Source organism: Carex rostrata, chromosome 26 (genome assembly GCF_964058835.1).
Source record: "Carex rostrata chromosome 26, lpCarRost1.2, whole genome shotgun sequence".
NCBI classification, from domain to species: Eukaryota; Viridiplantae; Streptophyta; class Magnoliopsida; order Poales; family Cyperaceae; genus Carex; species Carex rostrata.
In genome coordinates this window covers 4,520,099-4,543,974 of record NC_135943.1, presented here as the reverse complement: position 1 = coordinate 4,543,974, position 23,876 = coordinate 4,520,099, and the positions used below count along the sequence as shown (strand labels likewise).

Below are 23,876 nucleotides of genomic sequence, written 5' to 3'. Positions count from 1 at the left end.
ATAAAAAATAAAATGTGCATAACATAATTAACGAAAGGAATAATTACTCTCTTCCTAGCAAAATATACTCTTTGAACTAACGAACATTATTTATTAAATTATATCTACCTGAGCTCATATAATATATAATTTCATAATAATAAAATTAATATATATATCGAAATATGAGGGAATTAATGATAAAATATACCATAACGGTGTTGTACAAAAAGACCCGGCCAAAAAATCTTTGTAACAACTAACAAGTAACAAATTGCTGATCGCTCAAGCAATGGATTTTCATGTATCATAAAAGCAAAAGCATGCAGTGGATCGAATAAAGATGAAACGTATGAGTGTCCACATAGAACAAAGCAAAGCAGTGCACAACTAGGGATGGCAAAAAAGCCTGTTCGGCCCGGCGGCCCGGTCATACCCGCCTGGCCTGCCCATTACCTGATCGGCCCGGTACTGTAATGGGCCAGGTAAGGCCAGGCTTAGAAACAGGCCAGGCCAGGTACAGGATTTTATTAAAGCCCAAAGGTTACCTGACGGGCCTAAAGATGTGCATTCCGAAAATTTTATCAAGCCCGGCCCCAAAGCCATCTGTTCCGAAAAAAATTTTAATCCAAGCCCCGGCCCCTAATTTGATCTCCTTTCTTTCTGTGACTTCCGAAAGGGCAAACCATTTCCTAGGTTTAGGAGCTCCTCTCACAAGTCACAAACTGTGACGGCTGTCGCCTTCTCCACTCTCCAGCCACGACTTCCTCCTAGGCCTCGCCTTCTCCAGCCACGACTCCTACTCTGACAAAACCCAGCTGTCACCGTGCGATCGCTGCCTTCCGCTCGGATCCAACTCAGCCGCTCAGCTCGCCGTGTTCCGCCCCAAGGTCGACGAGATCTCGCTCCTCACTGTCAACCCGACAACCAGATTCGATCCTGTAAGTTTTTAGGTTCGGTTCCTTTTTGTTAGGTGGATAAACTGAAGGATGAACAGCTTAGCTGAAGCAATTTCCAATAAGTTTATTTTAGGATCTGATCTGAATTTTACCTTACTTGTATGCTAAGTAACTAATGTACTGTTAGATCCTGCTCGTTAATTAAAGTAGTTATGTTAATTTTTGCATCTCATAATGTAGGGTTTGGATACTCCATTGATCAATTGATCAATTGCAGTTAGAGGCTATCAGCTCGAAGTGAAGGTATTTGTTTTTGCTGCTGAATTAGTTGCTGAATTGGCTGTGATATTGGCTGCTATATTTGTTATATTTGCTATATTTTGTAATTTGAATGTTATATTTGCTGAATTGGCTGTTATTGGCTGTTATATTTGCTATATTTGTTATATTTGCTGAATTGGGTGTTATATTTGCTATATATTTGTTGAATTGGGTGTTATATTTGCTATATATTTGCTGAATTGGCTGTTATAATCGATTGTTAAATTGCTGTTGTGAATATTTCAATGTTAAATTATTGTTGGGGATATTTGGGGATATTAAATGAGACCAGGCATGGTCGGGTAAGGCAGCCCATGGGCTGTGGCAGAGACCAGGCATAGTCGGGCCAGGCCGGGTAAGGCAGCCCATGGGCTGTGGCAGGCAGGCACAGGCAGGTGCAGGTTTGAAGAAAATGCCCACAGGCAGGTTGGGTATTAATTTCTAGGCCCATTATAATGGGCCAGGCAGGTCAGGTATAGATTTTTATCAGGCAGGCCGGGTATGGGATTGGTAAAATACCTGTGGGCTCGGCCCATTGCCATCCCTATGCACAACTGAAAGAAAGGAATAATTACTCTTTGATCCTAGCAAAATATACTCTTTAAACTAACAAACATAAATTATTGGTATAAATTAAATCAACCTGAGCTACTTTAATATATAATTTCATAATAATAAAAATAATGGCTCTGGGAATCTTACGGAATTAATGATCAAATATTATCACAACATTACTGTATTAAAAAACCTAGCCAAAAAAACTATGTTTGTAGACAAATGGCTAGTCGCTCAAGCAATGAATTTTCATATCATCCAAAAGGAAATAAAGAATGAAACATGTGGGTGTCCACATTGCACAATGCAAAAGCATTGCATGCAATTATGCTGCACTTCTCCCAAGCCTTGCCTTGCCAATATGCTCCACTTCTCACAACCAGTTACGACCAATTAAGCAAGCTTCAAATTTACAAAAGAGAAAAGGAAATAAAAAAGAAGGTACAACAGAAAGAATGGAATAATGAGTAATCTTCGATCCTAGCAAAATATAAGGAAAATAAATTGTGTGTTCTAGAACAACATTCTCCAACTACCCCCATTCCAATTTCTCTTCCTCCTGAGCACTACCTGTCATATTGTGTTGCAGCTCTCATTCAAAACAAAGATGGTGATGATACTCGATGCCTTCCTGTCAAAGTTCAGCGAACTTCTTGTGCAAATGGTGCAGGATGAGGTGGGCAAGCTGCTGGGTATCCCTGGCCAGATCGAGAAGCTTGACGACACCGTACGTGACATTCAATGTGTCCTTGCCGATGCTGAGACGAAGCAAAGCAAGAGCAGTGCCATCGAGCGGTGGCTCATGCAGCTCAAGGATGTCATGTATGAGGCTGATGACGTCATCGATCTCTGTCAGATCAAGGCAAAGGAGTGCCTTGCTGGCTCCAGTTCCCATTCCTCGTCAAATGCTCGTTGTGGCTGCCCTTTGCTCTCTTGCTTCCGCAACCCGATATTTGCCCATAAGATTGGTTCCAAAATCAAGGACATCAATTCGAGGCTAGAAGGGATTGCCAAGAGAAAGACTGATTTGGGTTTGATCGAATCACCAATCTCTTCTGGGCCTTCCGATCCAGTTCACCGTTTCTCCCAACTTCTTTAAGAAATCCGTTTCGTCGACCTCAATGTGCTCTTCCATGACCCCATTGTGAACATCTGTTTTTGTGTAACACCAACTACCAAGTTGAACCACCGACAAGCGATTCTTGCTGCTAATATCCATTATGTCCTTGGAATTGAGATACCTTTGGTCTAGATTTAGTAGTCCACTTTTCAACTGTTGACTTCCATACAAGTGCCAAGTGCCTTCTTCCCTTTTTTGAGAGAGAAGCTTGCAATCCATCTCACAGTCAGAGATCAACAGCTTATGAATTGCAGGTTTGATGGTGTAGCAGTCGACTACTTGATTATGCTCTCTGATATGTTCTGGTATGAGAAAGCCCTCATGCACCAGCTCAGAAAAGACATTTTCACAATACTGTTCTATACTTGTATACCCCTTATATTGACCAGGAGGTAAAAGCCTCAGACCAGTCCACCAGTAAATCAGGAATCTCTTCTTCAGCTTTCTGTTTTCTGGAAAAATGACAAGGCTTTCCAATAAACTCCTCACGTTGGTGGTCATGGGGAATTTTTGATCCATGGAGAATTCAAGCTCTGCATAACTTATATTTGACAATTCCCCGACTTCAGCTATTGTGGCTTGCTGAGGCAAATCAGATGCCTTGTCACAAGGTTTGGTGCCAACCTTCGGAGGATTCACTATTATATTCCGTGATAGCCGATCATGAATATTTATTAGATTGGCCCTTACAGTTTCATCCCATTCAGTCATTTTATTATGATCAACCCAGTAATCAATTTGTCTTTCTATCTCTCCAAAGTAACCAATTAGCTCTGTGTCCCACTTTCCTCTACCATCAATAATATCTTTTGTATTTACAATAGCTGTGGTAATTTGGTTGATGACTTTCTCTGTCTCCGAGTTATTAGGAACTTGCTCCTTGGCTAGTTCAAGGCGTTTCAATAGTGGCCCGACAAAATCTGTAGTACTGGCCTTTAACTTGGCACTGGCCTTTAACTTGGCTTCCTTTTGATCGTTGCTCATTGCAATTGTTTTTCAGACCTACCAAAAGCAACAATTATGTCTATTGAGTTAAAGAGGATGAACAAATTATAACATACATATAAACAAGTTGTTGAAATCAATATGTTTTGTCAAAATCTATACTTGTATATATGTCAGTATTTGTGTTGTAATGCTTTTAAAGAATGACATTTTAGATAGTATACATAATGGGATTAATTTAGATAAATTAATGTAACATCTGTCAATAACATTTTTCTCAATTTGGCTAATTTTTTTTTGTTTAATATTAAAATGATAATTATTTATTTATTTATAAAACAATACACTTTAAGAATTAAAGTATCGTGAATTTTGAATCTCAAATTAGTAGAAAATGTGATGCATAATTTCTAAATAAAATCAATCTGCTTTGATATCTAATTAGTTTGATAAGTTGGGTGACTGTATTTCTATTAAGAGATTCTGATATTCAGATCGTCTGACAAAATTCCTTGAATGGGAACTTACAATTGATTTGGATCATTCGATTTAAAATAATTTCATATGAAAATCTGGAATTTTAACTATCAATTTGTAACTTCCTGTAGGAAATTAATTAATTTTGTGTATAAGACACGATTCCCATTGACTTTATGACCCTTTTTGTTTCAGTTATATATTCGTAGGGAGGATTTACGAGTAAAGCTAGAAAACTATCAGGATTGGTTTCAAACGACGAATCTGAACCGTTAAAACCGATCTACTTCACAAATGATGTGTGCACATGCAAAATTTTGAAATTCATTTAGTACAAAGTCAAGCGGTAAAACAATGAAGGTTTACGAGTTATTTTAATACATTCATTTTTCATCATTTTTTGACCGCCTGACTTTGTACTAAATGAATTCAAAAATTTGAAAATTTTGCATTTACAAACAACACTCATGAAGTACATCAGATTCAACTGTTTGTATTCATCATTTGAAGCCAATCAGATATATTTTGAAGTTATGCTCACTAAGACCTCTTGGTGAGCATAGAACAACAATTAATATGAGGTGGAGGTGGAGGTGTTGGAAATTAGTGAGCTGTGTAAGAAAGATGAAATTGAGGAGTTGTTGGGTTTTGTACATGATATGATTGTAAATGGTTGTTAAAATGACTTTTGTAAAAACTCTTAAACAGTTTTGTTGGGTTCTTAAACAGAATCTTAAAACCCATGTAAAGCAGTCATCATAAAAACCCATGCAAAGCGTCTCCTTTATTACTTTTATTACTTTGTTTGTGACTTTTTTTATGGTTGTTCTACAAATAGCTATCTCCTTGCGTCTTTTGTCTCATAAGACGCTGAAAGTTTCGGCTGTGATTCAGAACTGCAAGAGCAGTTTAGTTTTAGAAGTGGATTAGATAGTGAATTAAAACAAAATAGTAATAAAGTAAAATAAATATAAAAAGTGGTATGGATATTGTTCAGAATTAAGCTGTGAGATTGTAGAAGGTACGCTCATACGCACCTCATGCATTTCAATTGCTAGCTGTGAGATAGAGCTCAATCAGAGAGAACACATGGGGGGTTTGAAGGGAAAAGAGCTTCTTGTTGTTGATTAAATGATTATCGAAATAATTATGTGAAACTTGTTTTAATTATTATGTCGGTTTCTAAAGATGTTTACTGGACCAGCAGTAGATGTACATGTCGCAAGGAAAAGAGGAGAGGCTTAAAATTAAAGAAGAATACTACAGATACAGGGTGCCACGCTATCTCATATTCATATAAATATAACAGATTGTTTTTATTTCATCATCATTTGTGCCCTTTTTCTTTTCTGATTTTTTTTGTAATTTTACGAAGTAATCATCTCTCTGTGCAGGATAGAACTGCTTTCTCGTTTCTTCTCTTCCCATCGACTTAGCTTGTTTAGAGGTCTTAGATCTGGAATGGATGCTTCCAGGCTTTACCAGTTCAATTGTACCAAGTAAAAGTACAATAAAGCAAATTCTAGCAGCATATCTTTCCAGTTCTTATATTCACAATAAATGGTTATTTACTATTGTAAGAGAACATTTTGAGAACTTTCAAGTTCATACAAACTTAGCATTGTAAGGGAACATTTTGAGAACTAATGGAAGTGAAATTCGTCCCTGGTATGGGCAGTTTGGCCTTGATCTTCTAATTGTAATATTAAGTTGTGTTTTGAGTATCTTTCTCAAAAAAAAAAAAAAAGTTAGCGTTTTGAGTATACAAAAAGATACACTTGTATTTTTGTTAGGTGGATATATCATCACTACTGAACCATGTTGATGGCTCTTGTCAGCCTTACATGGGAAATGAAGGGAGAACTTGATTGTGCAAATAAGAAGGTATATTTGCTTCCCAATTTCCCATTTTTACCATTTGTCTATAGTTAATATACAAAATTAAAATTTTATATTTCAATTTTATTGTAATATTTCTGCGGAGTTCTATATTAAAATCAATTGCATGTGTTTCTTGCCTTTAAAATGACTCTAATAGTATGAAATTATCAAAACATCTCTAATGTGAAGACCTACATCATTGTTATAGATGTTATGTGCAAGTATTGTGATATTGTGAACTCGATGGATTTTCTTGTTGACATGCTTTCTAAAAGGTGTCATCCTAAGACGCAAAATTGATGTTCTAATCTATAAAATGCATCGATGTTCTAATCAATGGCATTTCTTATTGATGGGTTGTTAAAAACTTAAAACTGATGTTCTAATCCATAGCATTTCTTATTGTTGAGTAATAGTCTTGGTAAGGTAAAGTATACAAAAAAGTGTAACACACAAACCTGAAATAGTGTTCAGATGAACTAGGGATAGCACGAGTAATTCAAAAAAGAAACAGCTAAATCCAGTGTAGCAACTACAGCTGCAAATTAGAAAAAGAAAATGAAAACAAATAAATAAGGAAATCAAAAGCCAGATTTCACAATCACAACAATAGTATAAAACAAAATTATGTTGAAATTGTACATTCTTTGGTAAAATGTAGTAACTCCAGCTATTTATCAATTAAAGCTTTTTGGTCTTCAATTATCAAAGAAGAAAAGAAAACTGAAAACTTGGTGTATTTTACGACAGCCCTGAATTGTAATAAACTTAGCTCATCTATAATTGAAAAAGCAATTGCAAGGGTTTGGTGAAAGAACTGTGCAATCAAAATTATTAGCACTTCTTATATCTTGGACATTGAAGCATGGTGAAAGTGAGTAGACATTGTATATTCTATGTGAAATTGGATTTGTAAAAGGCGTGAAGCTAATATCACAACCTATAGCACTTGATTGTGGAAGAAAGTTGAAATTGAGTAAGCAATTGCAAGGGTCTGGTGATAGAACTGTATTGATTTGTGAAATGTGTGAAATTTGGCTACACATCACTTTATTGACTAAAGTCGGTGAAGAAATAAGTTTGAAATTGAGAAAGCAAAGGGCATATATGCAAATGTCGCAAAAAGCAAAAGGATTTCAAAGAAAACCATGTTGTGAATGCTCTCAATTAACAGTCAAATGTTGTACAAAGCTTCAACCCAACAAAATTAGCTTTAATTGCATACAGAATTACCATAAAAGCTAATTCCACATAATATTAGAAGGCTAAAGCCAGCCAAAAAAAACCTAGTTTTTATACAATGCACAAGCTTAATTAAACTGTACATGGACTCATGTTACAAAAACATAAGGTTATTATGTATCAAGTACCTTCTTAAATAAATAAATCTTGCAACATTTATCTGTAAAAAAAAAATATGAATGTGGAATTCGAAGATGTGCACCGGCTCACTGATGGCCAGGTACGTTAAACATTCTCCTGAGGTGTTCTATGCTGGTTCTTTTAAAAACCAAAGGGCATATATACATTGCATTTGATATAAAAGCTGTGTCTATTGAGTCTATGTTTTTTTTTTTTAAGTAAAGGTTGAAAGTCAAGTCATCCAACTATTTAATATATATAAAGGATTGTCCCTTTCGGGTTTCCAACCTCCAACCTCTCACACGGACAGCATTGCCTTTGCCACTAGACCAAAGACTGGTTCTCTCTATTGACTCTATGTTTATCAGCACTTGTTTTAATTATTGAACCTGCTAATTACGAAGCAAAAGCCAGACCAAGACTCAAAACCAATTAAACCATTTCAACCCGAGGTAAAATTAAAAGGAAAACAAATATAACCAACTTTCTAGAAATAGAACCCTATGAACTTGTTTCAAAATACCAGCACAATCCCCCTCTTGATAAATGTTATCGCGGGACTTCTTGTGCGCTGATTGAGCGAACTGAACCCCTCTCCTCTCTATGAAAGGAGTGAGGCCTAGTGCCAATTAAGGATCGAACTGTCGGGAACAAATGAACAGGGCTATCACACCCCGACTCGAGGCAAGCAACTCGTTCGTCTTTTAATATCCATTTCTTTTTATGGAGGACCAAACCAAATAAATATGTACCGATTGAAATTTTTTGAAGAATAAGCCCACCACTGGAATCTTACATAACAATCTCAAGAGGGTCATAGCTTATTCAACTTGCAGTTTAATTGGTCTTACTGTCCGAGTTGATTGTAGCGGATGACAGATGACTTGCTTTGATTATTTTTGTCAGTTCTAGACTAGTCTATTTTTGAAAGAAAAATACAGCTTATATAGAAATATTTTCCACTTCATTCACCCACAGCTAAACAGCATTGAAATATTTTTTCTGAGCTAATTAAAAATATATTGGTCACAGCACCGAGTGGAACAGTTCTTAATTGAAGTCAGAGCTATTAGACAGATATGTAACCAAGATTAAGTATTGAATAAGAAAATTCCCAAAACAAGTTCAGCTCATTTCTTTCGAATTGTCATGACCAGTCCCATCTTTAGACATTTTTTTCTCCTCTCCTTCGTTCTATTTAGGAAATAGAATCGTTGCAGATCTAGAAAAAAAGCAAAATACCCAAAATCGAAATCGGCCAAAACTCGGAAGTAATCGGCTCAGAAGTCAGAACTTACGAATCGGACTAACTCGAACCAAAAATCAGTTAACCCAGCCGAGACAGCCCGGTTCAACTGATTTTCGATGGAAAAAAATGCTTGGACAGGAAATTCGGATAAATATTGGCTCAGACCTAACTGATATTGGTCCGACTCGGCCGATTTTCCAAGTACATCTCTCTCCAACTATAAAATTACCACTAAATTTGTCCTGAATATTAAACTGATTTAACTAGTATAAGAAAAATTATAAATTGATAGTAATTATTGTAACAGTACTCAAAGTAATCATACAATGATACGATTCAGAATAGAGAATGTTACAATGAAACATATTCAAGATTAGAAAAAAAAAAAAAAACTTTACCTTGCATAAGATTAGCCAGTTCGCCTCTTATATTCAAGAATCTCCAAGTTGCTCCTCAAGCATTTCTTAATATTCTTCTCGTTTTTCTGATTCTGTAATCCTGAAATTCATTAGGGTAAAAATTAAAAGGAAAATAAAAGAAATGAGAGTGAGAAGAGGGAGAGAGAAAGTGATCGATCTTGCTCCAATTCAAAGAAAATAAAAGAAAAAAATGAGACAGAGAGAGACCTTGATCAAGACTCAAGAGAGGAAAGCAACAACGACGAAGAAGCAATCAGCCTCTGCCAAAGTTTGAAAAAGAGAGAAAAAAAAAAAAAAAAAAGCAAATCCAATGAAGCCAGGTAGACTGGAGACCAGAGAGAGGGACCAAGAGGCAAAGGCTGGCTTGAATATAACCTTTCCTTACTCTTTCATCCTTTTTTTTTTGGAGAAACTTAACATTGGTAGTCTGTATCTTTTCTTTCTTTTTGGAGGAACTTAACAGTGGTCGTATCTTTTCTTTTTGGTTTTTAAGAGCAACTTGGTATAGTGGCAGTCTGTATTTTTTTTTTTTCTTTTGAGGAACTTAGTAGTGGCAGACTGGGTGCATCTTCTTTTTTTAGGAACTTTGTAGTGGTAGTCCGCATCTCTCTTTTTTATTTGAGAAACTTGACATTAGCAGTTCGTATCTTCTTCTTTTTTTTAATTTTTCTTTTTTGAAATTGAGTAGTGGCAGTCTGCATCTTTTCTCCTTTTTTTATTTTAGAAACTTGATAGTGGTAGTGTTTTGCTAAAACCCGACCCGGGCCGCCCGTGCACGCTGCCCGGGGTACCCATCCCGTGCCCGGGTATAGACGGGTAAATGGGTATGGCGGGTACGGGTATTAAACGGGCAGGGCACAGCTTTTCAGGAAAAAACCCGACCATACCCGAACCAGTTTACCCGTACCCGTATACCCCCGTGCCCGTGCCCGTGAACCCGTGTGCCCGTGCCCGTACCTGTGCCCGTGCCCGCACCCGTATACCCGTGTACCCTATACCCGTGTACTCGTACCCGTACCCGTTTTTTTCTTAAATTTCAAAATTTTCAAATTTTTTCCCCCTCCCTGATTTCACCCACAGCCGAACTATACACATAAACATAATATGTAAAATATATTTAGAATATATTGATTAAACTTTATTTTTTCCATTACAATTTTTTCTTCTACTTTTATGCTCAACATTTTGAATTCTTTAATATCAAAACTTGTCAAATATCATTTAATTATCAATAGAATAAATTCAAAACAAACAAGAAGCAAAACAATTTCATCATAAGAGAGAGCAACGAGAGGGACTCGGGCGTAAAAGTAAACTTTTCATTATGTCAATAAAAAGTATCTTTAAATTTTAAATTGTGTCAATAACATGAGAACTAAAAAGTATCTTTAAACCAAAAATAAAAAATATATAAATGGATCAAGTTTCGATTTAAAAAATTATTTTTATGAGTTCAAATCAATAACTAAAAAAATATCCTAAAATTAAAAAATAAATTAGAAATTGATCAACTTTTGATCTATAAAATAGTTCTTTTAGACAAAATCAATTGTCCTAATCTGAAAATAGTTTAATATTCTAATTCTCAAATGAAAAAGTCACTTTTATGCCTGAATCTCTGTCTTTGATCTCTTCAATGATGAAAATTAATTATTTTGCTTATATTTTGTTTTAAATTTATTTGATTAAATATTAAGTGATATTTGACAATTTTCAAATTAAGTAATGAAAATGTTGAGTTTAAGAGTAGAAGAAAAAAGATAACAAAAATAAACTCAAATATTAGTTTTAGTAAAACTCAATAATTTGTCAAATATCACTAATTGACACAATTGTGATACACTAGGATTGCATAACACTTTTTATTATAACATTAAAAAATACACAGAATTGACACAAATTTTAATTTATTTGGATTTTTCTACAATTAGTTATGAATTTTCAAAGTTCTACCGTAAGAAAAAACTTCAAACATCCATAACTTTGGCTACGAGTGTCGGATTCGCGCGTTCTTCGAATTTTCGGAAAGGGGAGAACAAGATGGATCCGATTTTGCCCGGGTGGTACACCGAGCATCGTCGCATCAGAAACATCAAAATTTCAAAAAAACATCGTTTAGCGCCTAAAAAATGCAATTTAAGTTTTCGTACGACGGTAGGCGTACAATGATCGATATTTTCAAAGTGGCTTAATAAATAGTAAAAAAAATCAGAAAAATATAAAATTTGGTCTCCAAGCACATTTCAATATAGAGATCACATCTAACGGTTCAGATCGACTTATAAGCATATAGCCACATACTCTCATATGCTTATGTAAATAGAGTAGCCAACCTCTATATTATATATACATATACGTATACGTATATTTGGATAATGCTGTAAATCTTTTTGCTGCATATAAAAATAAGATAAATTTAGATATATACCATCATAACTTCTTAAATTAGATATTTCCCCATCTAAACTTGAAAATTAGTTATTTCCCCATCTAAACCCATTGAATTTATTAGTATGCCCATTTCTGAATTTTTGTACTTAAATTACAGATTAATAATAATTAAAAGTTAAACTGACGATTTTACCCTTTTAAAATTTTGTATTGTCAAGTCCTCCGCCTGCCCTTAAAAAAAAAGTCCTCTCGTCTCTGTTTCTCTTCTCTCCTCTCCTCTCCTCTCCTAATTAATGACAAGCAAGCAACAAACCTTGCCTTGCTGAATATTCTTTATAGCATTTAGTATAGAAGAGAAATCCTTAATCGGGTTATCCAAGTCCATCTTGTTATCTTCTTCAAAAACATGGGAGTGACAAATGTTTCCTGACCAATGCAATAGATGCTTGTATTGGTCAATTTTTATATTGTCTTTCTTCATTTTTTGGTTTCAATGATGAAAAAATAGCAATAGACGCTTCCTTGGTTCGGCAATAATTGGCTGTGTTGCCTCTAAAGATTTGGCTTTTGCACAAACATAACTAAATGATAGTAATCTGAACTTCTCTGTCCAAAATTAATGGACCAAGACCTTTTAGCTGCAAATAAAAAATTTGCCATAGAAATATATTCAGTATGACGATTTTTGTAAGAGAATTGATAATAGCTCGAGTTTGGATTGAATGTGTTCTGGATTGAGGGTTTGTCAATAATCACTGACAAGGGATTGAGTTTTGCTAAGAGATTGGAATTGAGTAACAAATTTTTCTAGCCACTGGTACCGATTAGTACCAGTGCTTTGTGTGCATTCTCATATGGATGTTTCATTTTCTGGTAAATCAAAGTATGTTTAGTCATTATTGAGTGTTGGATATTTTCTTGATTATCCTTCATATGTATGTTGAATGAATGTCTTCTTAATTTGGTGATTATTATTTGCTTTATTTTCAACCTTTTTAGGATGGGTTATTTTTTTGTTATCTTTTGTTAATTGGCTCAATGAGGCCAGAACATATTCATGACTGGAGCCAGGGAGGCCGGAAAATATTCATCTCCTAAAAAAAGTACAAAAAATATATACATTGAAAATTATTTGTATCTTGCAAGAAAAAAAATAACCCCAGAATAATTCTTAAATAACTGTAATTCTGTAACCGTCAGTTACTCAGTTCTGATACCAGCACTATAACAGTAGTGTAACGGCCAAACAAAAACACAGAGAATTGGAGTACCAGTAAGGTTTTCTGAACAAAAAAAAATACTTGGGATCTCAATTTTTTTGTTAAATGTAATTTTTCTGAAGACTGTTGCGAGGCTTTAATGAAAACATTTTATGCACAATGTGAAATGGTGCTTTATCTCTAGCTGATGAGCTTTGTTGATCTTCCCAGTAAATGAGGAGCATTGTAACAGATTCAAATTCTTGAGGAATTTGTTCGTTTTGGCAATGCATACCCTTTGAAATAAAAAGAAACGCCAATAATTGATGGTGTTTGTTGTTTTGATCCTCCCACTGACGGGCCCAGTCAAAGATTGCAGACCTGATGACATCACGCTCGAAGAGAAACGGAGAGAAGAGGGCAAATATAAAATTTTAGAAGGGGTAAAATAGTCATTTAACTTTTCATTATTATTGATATGTAATTTTTAGTAGAAAATAATCAGAAATGGGCATATTAATAAAATCAATGAGTTTAGATGGGTAAATAACTAATTTTTAAGTTTGGATGGGGAAATATCTAATTAAAGAAGTTTTGATGGGCATATATCTAAATTTCTCTAAAAATAATACTATTTGAGTATGTTAGAAATGTTATCCTAAAAATTTCGAGATATAAATAAATTATAAACACGTGTAAAGAAATAAATAAATAGATTTGTACTTAGCCGAATAAATATACAAATTTTTCGCACGAATAATTTTTATATATAAGTTACAATTTTTATTTATTTATATACACTAATTGATATTGAACTATTCAGATTTAAAAAGTCGAATTATAAACACGTAATAATATTCGTACAACACCGTAAGAAAAAAAAACAGAAAAAAAAACCAGGCCGAATCACCCGGCCCCCCTACCCGGACCGCCCTGCCCCTCAAGGGTACAACGGGCACGGGTATAAGACGGGCAGGGCCGGATTTTTGAAAAAAAAACCCGTGATGCCCGGCCCGTGGTACCCGTCTACCCGTGATATCCCTGCCCGATCCCTACCCGTGCCCGGATATGCCCGGCCCGCTCGGCCCCTACCCGATAACAAACCTCTAGATAGTGGTAGTGCGTATCTTTTCTTTTGAGGAACTTGGTATAGTGTTAGCAATGGATAACCATGATTTTTACCAGGGGTAGACAAAAAATAAATTATTAAAAAATACTTATTATGTTTATTCTTTTAATAAAAAATTAAAATTGTCAATGCATCCTTTCTTTAAAATGAATTTCTTTCCTAGACAATTTGATAAAAAAAATCAAGTTAAAAATTATTTTTTTTACTATAGTTTGTGATTAAGATAATTTTTGTGATAATTTAAAAATAAATGGATTCACTGTATGTTAAAATCGTCAAATAGCAAGGTACAATGGTTTGAAACTCTGAAATTAAATGTTGAGGCTCAAATAATTTCTAGATGTTTTTGGTTCTCTGTGAATCAATAATTATTTTTATTTTTATACGTAATGGACCAATACACTATGTCTATTTAGAAAGAAGTATCAAATTATCTTTCTCCGAGATTTTTATTTTTACCCAAAAAAAAATATTTTATTATAAATAACCACGGTTTAGCCAAATTTTAAAAAATGCCCAAACCGTACAGAATATTTACGGTCTGGATTTAAAATTCCGGACCCTATAGAATATTTATGGCCCGAATTTTTTTTTTATTTAAAATTTCGGACCGTATAGAATATTTACGGTCCGAATTTTTTTTTTTTAAGTCCAACTTTGTACTTCTGGTTAACATATCAAAACACTTTCAAAAATCATGAAAATTTATTGACATTCATTCTTGACTTCATAGAACAAGACTATGAAGTTTCATACAAAATCTCCGTGTTGTTAATAAACTAATAACGTAAATAATTTTAATCTAACTAGAAACAAATCATAAGATTGAAAATTCGAGTAATCACCGTGTTGTTGTTATTTTAGTTTATCTAATTCAACACTTGTATTATACAAATAGTTTTATATTCTAACGCAAAATGATAGCTAATGCAGTGGTAGTTGGTAAAGCTGAGAATCATAGTTTCCGGATTCGTGTCACACTTTTAGAAATAATTAATTATGGACATTTGTATTAGAGACTTATTTGAAAACCAAAAAAAAAAAAAAAAGATTGCCTATACCCGGGATCAAACTAGGGACCTCTTCTTATGAGGCAAAGGTTCCAACTAGGGGTGAGTAAATTGCTCATAACTCGTGAGCCGCTCATAACTCGCTCACTAAATGCTCACTTGAACTCGCTCATTTAACCGCTCACTTAAACTCGCTCATTTATTAAATGAGCGAGCATGAGCATGCCCCAACTCGCTCATAACTCGCTCATTTAAAATTTGCCACATCTAATCCCGCCGCCACATTCAATCCCAAATATTCATAGTTTATACATTTATTTTTATTTTTAAACAGACGCCTCAAAACAGTGTGCTGTTGTTAGTTTATGTTTTTGGATTTATGTTGGATTTTTATTAGTGCTGCTTTAGTTTTTGTTGATTGTTGTTTGTTGATGCTATTGTTAGTTTATGTTGTTATTATTCTATTTTTGTAATATCGTTGATTTTTTTGTTATTATTCTATTTAATTGAATTATGACAATTTATTAAATTTTAGTACTCATAACTCGTGAGCCGCTCATAACTCGCTCATTTAAAACTCGCTCATTTATTCGCTCGCTTGAACTCGCTCATTTAACAACTCGCTCATTTATTAAATGAGCGAGCACGAGCATACCCTAACTCGCTCATGCTCGCTCATTACTCACCCCTAGTTCCAACTACCTACATCACTCAGAATTACTTGTTCCATTTGAAGGTTTATAAAATAAGAATATCATGTAAATTTCCCCAGACTATCAGAATTCTCAACAGTTTGGACATTTGTGTAATTTTCTATTTAATGTTCGATATTAATAAAAAAATTGGCAAAATGCCGCATTTTATTGCATTTTCATTTGAATTTTACTTTTTTGTTGTTGCTTTTCGACAATTCCATTTAATTGTACGAATGCTTGCAACTATTGGACAACAATTCCAAATTTTCCAAATTATTACCTGAACAGAGCGGATTGAGGAGTTACTTGTGGGCATGTTTAGCATGACCCTCCTTTTTCTTAAAGCTGCTAAGAAGTCTTTAATTAAGGATATCAATTAATCTCACTAAAAAAAGTTTGTTCGGAGAATTAAAAGAGACTAAAGAGCAAAGGAGCTTTGAAAAAGACTGTCGAACATGTATTGTGGGACTAATCCCACCATCCATCTTTAATTATTCCTGCACGTCGCTCAAGGACTTTATCTAAAAAAAATATTCCTGCACGTGCACCAGTACTAGTAGAGAGGAAACTTTTATAAATACCCATAATTTTTTTTTTTCCAATTACACAGTCTATATTTTATTCAAAATAATATAGAATTAAAAAAGTTCATATGATTCAATTCATATAACTATCAAATTACATATCCGATATTTTTACTTTCAAATTACACATCTCATATCTAACAACTGGTATTTTTATCTTAAAATTCGTATGACTCAATTATCCGACAATTATTTATTTCGTATCTGTATTTAAATCCGTATTTATAGATTATTCGCTCTTTATCCGTATCTATTTAAGATGAATTTGATTTAAATTTTAATATTTGTTTACTATTTGTATCTGTATTCGTATTCATTCATTAAAAAATAAATATAGTTTTGATATCGGCATTATGAGCTCAGAATCTGCTCCATTTACATCCAAAAATAGCAGTCATGGAGTTAATATAAAAATCATTCATTATTGTCGATCCATGTGCCATTTAATACTTTAGTGTCTACTCCATATCTAAACAGAGAAAGAACAAAGCCAACTTTAAAAAGGCAAATTCTCCTTTTACTTTTTTTGAAAAAGAGGACATGCTTATCTTCCATGGGAAGCTGTTGTTTCTTTTTATTTATTTTGAGAGAAAAAATAGAATTCTAGTTCCATTAATCGCAAACCACTGATGTCCAAAATTACATTTTGTTTCAATTTGAAAGTAATAAAATAAAGTAAATGAAATTCACAACTATTGATACTGTTTGTGCTATTTATTAACAAATAATATTGAACTAGGTTTTTTACTTTTATTTTTCGTCTCTCTGAAAAGAATTACATTAATTTATACATGAGAAGAATTTAAATGCCTTCAGTTTTTCTAGCTCCATTATGCCTCTATTTTTAAAAAATTTAATAACTCAATATTTAAAACTTAAATGTCAAAATAAAAATAAAATATAATCTATATCATTTTATCTATGCACATATAAAAATTTATGATATTCAACTTTGTTTGGTTGTTATCAACCCTTATAAAAATATATTAATGTAGATAATTTCTATATGTTAATTTTAAAACTTGTTGTTTTACATAAAAAAATTGGAATGTGATAATTTTTTATAATCACATAGAAAAAATAATATAGATTACATTTAATAATTTTATTTTAACCTTTGTGATGAGTTATTAACATTTTGAAAATAGTGAACACGATGGAAATATAAAAAATAAAAGCATATTGAATTATTAACCTTATAAAAAGTATGTACAATGTATGGACGCGCGCATGTGGTACACAGAACAACAAAGCCCCACTTTAAAAAGGACCAATTCACATGTGCCAAAGGATGGTACAATTAATAATTTTAATATTCCTTGCTCAGCTCATCTCCACCACCAAGTCTTTAGTTTCAAAACCCCATTCTCCAACTATCGCCATTAATTCCAATCTCCCATTCTCTAACCACTCCAACAAACATGGTGATGATACTCGATGCTTTCCTATCAAAGTTTAGCGAGCTTCTCGTGCAAATGGTGATGGAAGAGGTGGGCATGCTGCTGGGCATCCCTGGCCAGATTGAGAAGCTCGAAGAGACCGTTCGTGTCATTCAATGCGTCCTTGCCGATGCAGAGAGGATGCAGAGCACGGACAGTGCCATTGAGAGCTGGCTCATGCAGCTCAAGGATGTCATGTATGATGCCGATGACGTAATTGACCTCTATCAGATCAAGGCAAAGGACACCCTTGCCGGCTCCAGTTCGTATTCCACTTCAAATGCTTGTTGTGTCTGGGCTTTGCTGTCTTGCTTCCGCAACCCGATAGTTGCTGATGAGATTGGATCCAAAATCAAGGATATCAATTTGAGGTTGGAGGAGATTGCCAACAGAAGAGCTGATTTGGGATTGACCGGATCACAAATCTTTCCTATGCCTTCTGATCAAGTTAGCCAAGTGGACTCAATCATCAACCTCAAGACTGATCCCTCGATTGTGCTAGCTGATATTGTTGGAGAAAAGATTGAAGAAGATACTGAAATGTTAGTGAAGTGGCTGACCAAAGAAGAGAAGGGGGTTAGAGAAAATGTTGGTGTTGTTGCTATTGTAGGGATGGGAGGAATTGGGAAGACCACTCTAGCGAAAATGATTTTCAATGATCCGAGAATTGGGGATGAATTTCAGTTAAAAATTTGGGTATGCATCTCAAAGGAGGTACGAGGAGTAGAACTGTTGAAATATGTGATCCAGCAGGCAGGAGGTGCATGCGGTGCCTCCCAGGAAAGATCGGTCCTGGTGCCTTTATTTGAGACACTCGTCAAGGGGAAAAAGTTCTTTCTTATTCTTGATGATGTTTGGGTAGAGAGCCAAGCAGTTTGGGACGACCTGTTGCACGCTCCCATGAGTAGCGGAGCTCATGGGAGTAGATTACTTGTTACAACTCGAGATGAAGGAGTTGCAAATGCCATGCGGGCAACAAAATTACATAAAGTGGACAAGTTATCTGACAAAGATAGCTGGTCCTTGTTGATTAGGGTATTTCTGAAAACTAAGATGGTACTTTATAATTTTCTCCTAATTTAAATTGATATTAGATGGGCTTTTATCCACTTTTATCAAAAAAAGATATTAGATGAGCTAACTTAGCTAAGATTTTCTCTATTTTTTGTTGTCGAATTCAAAGATATTTATTAGTACATAGTAGCATAAGATCTCCTTAATTTGAATTAATATTAGATGTGTCAACTTGCTCATATTTTTTTGTTGATTTGTTGGTATTAATTTGAAGCTGCAGCCATGCACGTCTAGCTTATTTAAAGTATAGTTTTGCATATACTTAATGAAAAATAAATGGAGTAAAATATAATTTTCTTTAAAATTTTCCAATACACACATTCGATCATTGCAATTAAACTATTTTTAAATTGAATATTTGGGGAAGGAAGAAGCAACGTGGGGGTAAGTACTACATTTATTCTATAAACTTTCTGTAATGTGGGATTCAATGCTCTTATAGTGGCATTATTTTCAATTTAAAGTTTTGTATGTTTCTTTCTTTGAGTTAGTAATCTAGGACCTTGTAAGTTGTAAATAAACTTTTTTTTTAATCAATATATTTGTTGGCGGTACTTCACCGAAAATAAACTTTTTTATAATCAATATAATAATTTTGGTCAATTTAATGCAATTTATTTTGAAGAAATATATTTAACTAAAATCATAACACAATTTGATTAACGAATTATATTATATGACAACGATATGAGGGGTAATACAGCCGACTAATCGATTCCGGTTCCTATTTTCGGAACCATTGTTTTTATGTGTGGTTCAAACTAGAGCTGTTTTACATTACAAATGTATCACAACTACTAGTGGCCTAATTTTGAACTTAATTCTTTAACCTTTATAGCTATAAATTTTTAATACACATGGACTTCAGTTTTAGAAACATTCAAAGTTACTAACTTCATCTTCATATAATTATATGATAGGTCCTTCCAAATGGGATTGAGAGTGAGATTCAAGATCTCAAGGAAATCGGGATGCAAATTGTTGAAAAATGTGATGGTATGCCCTTCGCCATCAAAAGCATAGGCGGTGTACTTAGCACAAAGGGTAACTCGAGAGAAAATAGGCAAGCAATTCTTAGAAGAATCGCGTGGTCTATGGACGAGCCATCAGGAGATATCCATCGTGCAATCTATTTGAGCTACGAGGACCTTCCATCACCTTTGAAGCAGTGCTTCATCTTTTGCTCCCTCTATCCTAAAGATTTTCAGCTTGAAAAATATGAATTAATCTATGGTTGGCTAACAGAAGGATTTTTGCATGACCGAGGAGATTTTTGGGACCTAGGAGATTTGTACTATAAGGAATTATTGATGCGCAATCTTTTGCAAGATACCAATGCATACTATAATCGAGGTCAATGCAAAATGAATAACCTTTTGTGGTCTTTCGCCTATCAATTAGGAAAAGACGGGAACTATCGATTACGGGGGGGACAAGCCTTTAGGTCTGACGGTTCAATGAAAGTGCGAAGGCTATCAATAGAAGGAAATGATGTAGACATTGACGTAATCAAAAAGGAAAAAGGACTGAGAACATTGATTTATTTTGAACCCGAAATTGCCCTCGATGATATGTGTAAAGCCTTTACAAACCTCCGCACCATAAATCTCAGTCGGTCCAAATCCAATTTGTCAAGCCTACCTGATTCCTTGTGTGACCTCGTGCATCTGAGATACCTAGATGTCTCTAATTCAAAGTTAGCACATATTCCAAATTCCATAGGAAATTTAAGAAATTTAGTTTTTTTTTGTTGTTCATACTGCAAAGAGTTGTCACATCTCCCCCCAAGTGTTGGTAATCTACGGAAACTGAGGTTTCTTGATTTTCGACATACAAAGGTGGGGGCAATCCCAGTGGCATTACATAATCTAGATGAGCTTTGCCATCTATTGGGCTTCGTACCAACTAATAATAGTTTGAAAGAATTCAGTAGCATAGATGAGTTAGAATCTTTACCACAACTCATTTGTCTTATGTTAAATAGCGTGGAGAGAGTAACTGATAGGAACATAGCAGAAAGAGCTAACCTTAGGAGCAAGCAACACTTGAAAGGATTAGAGTTTGGGTACACCTCATTGAGCTCGGAAGAACAACTTTCCCAAACTTACGAGAAGAAGATATCAACAGAGGATGTTTTAAATGCGCTTTGTCCTCCACTTTGTGTACAAAGAGTTGTAATTAAGGGTTATTTTGGTAGATTGCTTCCTGATTGGTTGAATTTGGGAGCATCCCTTCCTAACTTGCGAGATGTTTTAATTTGTGATTGTGCTTGCTTTGAGGTGCTTCCCATGTTAGGCCAACTCCCGAATTTGCACCGACTTCAAATAGAAGGTGCATATTCAGTCGAGACGGTGGGGGAAGAGTTCATGCAGGGAGATACCGAAAGCAGAGATCCAATAGTTCATACAATAAGTGGTTCTGGTAGACCGACATTTCCCAAACTGAATTGGCTAACCTTTCAAGAGATGCCCAATTGGAAAGAGTGGCAGTGGAATAAGGGCCAGCCAGCCATGCCCAAGTTGAATAAATTATTTATTAGAGCGTGTCCCCAGTTGAGATCTATTCCCGAGGGTCTTTTGCTCTATGCTAATTCTTTGGAGTTCCTGGAAATTGTAGGTGCTGATAAGCTGATTACCATAGAGAATATCCCATCAATCAAATCTATTCAGGTTGCTAACAATCCGAACTTGACGAGGATTTCAAATTTTCCTAGCATCTCGCTTATTGTAATCGACAACTGCCCAAATCTAAAAGCTGTAATGAACCTTAAAGCTTTACAGAGGATGGTGTTAGTTGATTATAATACACCATTTCTACCAGATTACTTGATGAGCACAATGCCACAGACACTAATAATCTGGTGTCATGAGGAGTTGCTGGTGAAGATTGTAAGCCAAGTAGAAAGTAGTTCAGAATGGAACAAATTCAAGCACATTTCCCAGGTGAAGATTGGCACAGAGGATGAATCGCTCTATGCTACCTACCAGAAGACACCATTCAGTTTCACTACAAACGTCATGCAAAGTTTAGAAGAAGCTTGATCTTGGTGTAGTTATTTTTTTCGTTCAGGTATGCTATTCCTCTGCTTGGTCTAACTAGCTTTAATCATATCAGGCATTCTATTGAGATTTCTGATTCATTTGTCATATTCTTAAACATTCATGTTACTTATATGGTATATGAGCAGCCACATATATGAACTACTTTTGTTGTTTTTATTTTGTGCTTTATTGGTTTGTAATTCCAAACAGATCTTTTGAGACCCCATGAATACAGTATAGTTTCAACAATTTGAATTAGTCTGGTCTGTTACTTAGTATGTACCATTATTACAAAGCAATTACCACAAATTCTATTACATAGATATACAACTCAAATTTACAGATTTCAGGTGACATATACATGTTTCCTACTATAACACGTCAACCCCATTGATAGTAGTTTCTAATTTCAAAACCCCTAACAAGTCAATTTAGACTTTGATTGGTAGATGTATATTCATGCCAGATACTGGATGCTGAACATATAAATTTAAGCTATAAGAGAGAAATTGGGTTATCTAAAGCTAGGTAGTGTAAATATAAAGTTCCTGAACTGAAATGCTGAACAATCTTCTGTTTGTGTTTTGTAGATTTTGCAACCTACCGAAAGAAGTCATAAGCTTGAGAACTGCACAAGAAAAGTGGTGGCGGTACCATGAAGCATAAATTAAGCAAATTCGATAGAAGGGTAATATTTTTTGGGACTCTCTATAGTACAACAAACTGATTTTTGCTATAGTACAGAAAAATTAAATTAAATCGTAATCGTTCATTTTATCTTTCGAACTGTATAGATTAAATAGTTAATTTAACTCTTCGTTTCACTCTGTTTCACAGATGCTGCACTAATGTTAGTGGAAAAGGGTATCATGGTCTCTGCGCCAAAAAATTCAGATCGGACTTTTTCCTCTTCGTCTTTCCCTCCAGTATCAACTCTCACCTGAGAACTCAACGGCGAGTCGGCAATCCTCACAGTGATACGACAGAGAGAAACTCGCTCGCCAAATCCAAATCCGCATTGCTCAGTAGCACATACACTATAAAGAAGGCTCTTAACACCACAATTTACAGAACACATGACGAGCATGATGGCCATAAAATACGCGTCAATTCTCACCATCTTTCTCTTTTCTTTCTTGTGCTATTCACTCTCCATAAGGTTCTTTGGACAGTTTGGTTTCCTCGTCAATGTTCCTCGAGGAAATGACAATAATAACCTCATGACAGTTGATCGAGTATGTTTGTGGGCATTTGGGAAAAGTTTTTGGGCTGAATACTATAGGAAATAGACTGTTTTTTGTTGCCATGCCTCTTTTGTTCTAGATTGTGGGTCCCGTTTTGGTATTCTTGTGCTATGTTTGCATGATGGTCATATTGTATAATGTTGATGTGGTCACAGATAATAATGGAAAAACTAAGGCTAGAGGAGAGTTCATGGAGAAAAATTGCTTGACAGGTGCTGTGTGATTATTATATGCTTGCAATATTTCTAATTTTACAATCTCTTGCAATTGGAGCAAATTAATTTAAGACGGGTTTCAATTTTTTTTTTCTGTGGTATGAATAAAAATTTCGGCAAAATTTTCATTAGGTGTCTACTGTGTGGGGCCTACATTGTAAATTTCATACACTATTCTATTATAAACTTACACATAATTAAACAAGAAAATACTCAAGTTCTTCTCGTTCATAATAAAAGAAATTATAGAAACATAATTAATTGTATATATTTATGTCATAAAATGTATTCAATAATTCAATTACATTATCATAATTGAATTATTTTAACAAAGTAGTTTTTTGCTTCCTGCAGCGCACAAACCATATGCACCTCTGTTTTGATTCTATAATGTGTACGCTGCATGAAGCCAAAATTGGTCTGTTAAAATCTTTACCCAAATATGAGCATTACCTTGACCTCATATTATAGCAACTAAAAGCAACTAAATTATCATAATTAAATCCATAAGCCGTAAATACAGGATACCTCCAGTTTTTGTGAATCCGAAATAATGCGTGGTATAGAACAAGCGCTGGTCCACACAATACACCGGCATCACGAATTGCGATGCAGCCCAACCTCTGATCAAGTAGACGTAGATCATTT

At 34.7% G+C, this 23,876-nt stretch overlaps 2 protein-coding genes and 1 long non-coding RNA gene across 5 annotated transcripts; 1 reads left to right on the top strand and 2 right to left on the bottom strand.

Moving 5' to 3' along the window:
• Positions 1-1,855: 1,855 nt before the first annotated feature.
• Positions 1,856-18,026, bottom strand: LOC144544570 (uncharacterized). Its single transcript, XR_013508261.1, has 2 exons — positions 17,901-18,026; positions 1,856-2,628 (listed from the first exon to the last, which is right to left on the bottom strand). It is a non-coding gene; the product is annotated as an uncharacterized LOC144544570 (long non-coding RNA).
• On the bottom strand, positions 1,982-9,284 carry LOC144544569 (uncharacterized). 2 transcript variants are annotated; one of them, XM_078293099.1, is made up of 4 exons: positions 9,187-9,276; positions 6,636-6,715; positions 5,097-5,192; positions 1,982-3,876 (listed from the first exon to the last, which is right to left on the bottom strand). In XM_078293099.1, exon 4 carries the CDS (start codon positions 3,856-3,858, stop codon positions 2,797-2,799), a length of 1,062 nt encoding a protein of 353 aa, XP_078149225.1. In that variant the 5' UTR covers positions 3,859-3,876; positions 5,097-5,192; positions 6,636-6,715; positions 9,187-9,276; the 3' UTR covers positions 1,982-2,796. The 2 variants fall into 2 exon arrangements, with proteins under 2 accessions (XP_078149225.1, XP_078149227.1); XM_078293101.1 differs by lacking the exon at positions 5,097-5,192 and having other exon boundaries at positions 9,187-9,284.
• LOC144544568 (putative disease resistance protein RGA3) lies at positions 17,505-23,299 on the top strand. Of its 2 annotated transcripts, none has more exons than XM_078293098.1 (4): positions 17,505-18,689; positions 19,649-21,797; positions 22,360-22,457; positions 22,607-23,299. In XM_078293098.1, exons 1-2 carry the CDS (start codon positions 17,637-17,639, stop codon positions 21,767-21,769), a joined length of 3,174 nt encoding a protein of 1,057 aa, XP_078149224.1. In that variant the 5' UTR covers positions 17,505-17,636; the 3' UTR covers positions 21,770-21,797; positions 22,360-22,457; positions 22,607-23,299. The 2 variants fall into 2 exon arrangements, with proteins under 2 accessions (XP_078149224.1, XP_078149223.1); XM_078293097.1 differs by having other exon boundaries at positions 17,505-18,710.
• The last annotated feature ends 577 nt before the right edge of the window (positions 23,300-23,876 follow it).

What these genes read in the sequence shown, in the direction of transcription:
- LOC144544569 (XM_078293101.1), bottom strand. Translation starts at nt 3,858, where the DNA reads ATGAGCAACGATCAAAAGGAAGCCAAGTTAAAGGCCAGTGCCAAGTTA.
- LOC144544568 (XM_078293097.1), top strand. Translation starts at nt 17,637, where the DNA reads ATGGTGATGATACTCGATGCTTTCCTATCAAAGTTTAGCGAGCTTCTC. An exon ending in TATTTCTGAAAACTAAGATG is followed by an intron (nt 18,711 to 19,648) that starts GTACTTTATAAT and finishes ATTATATGATAG; the next exon opens with GTCCTTCCAAATGGGATTGA.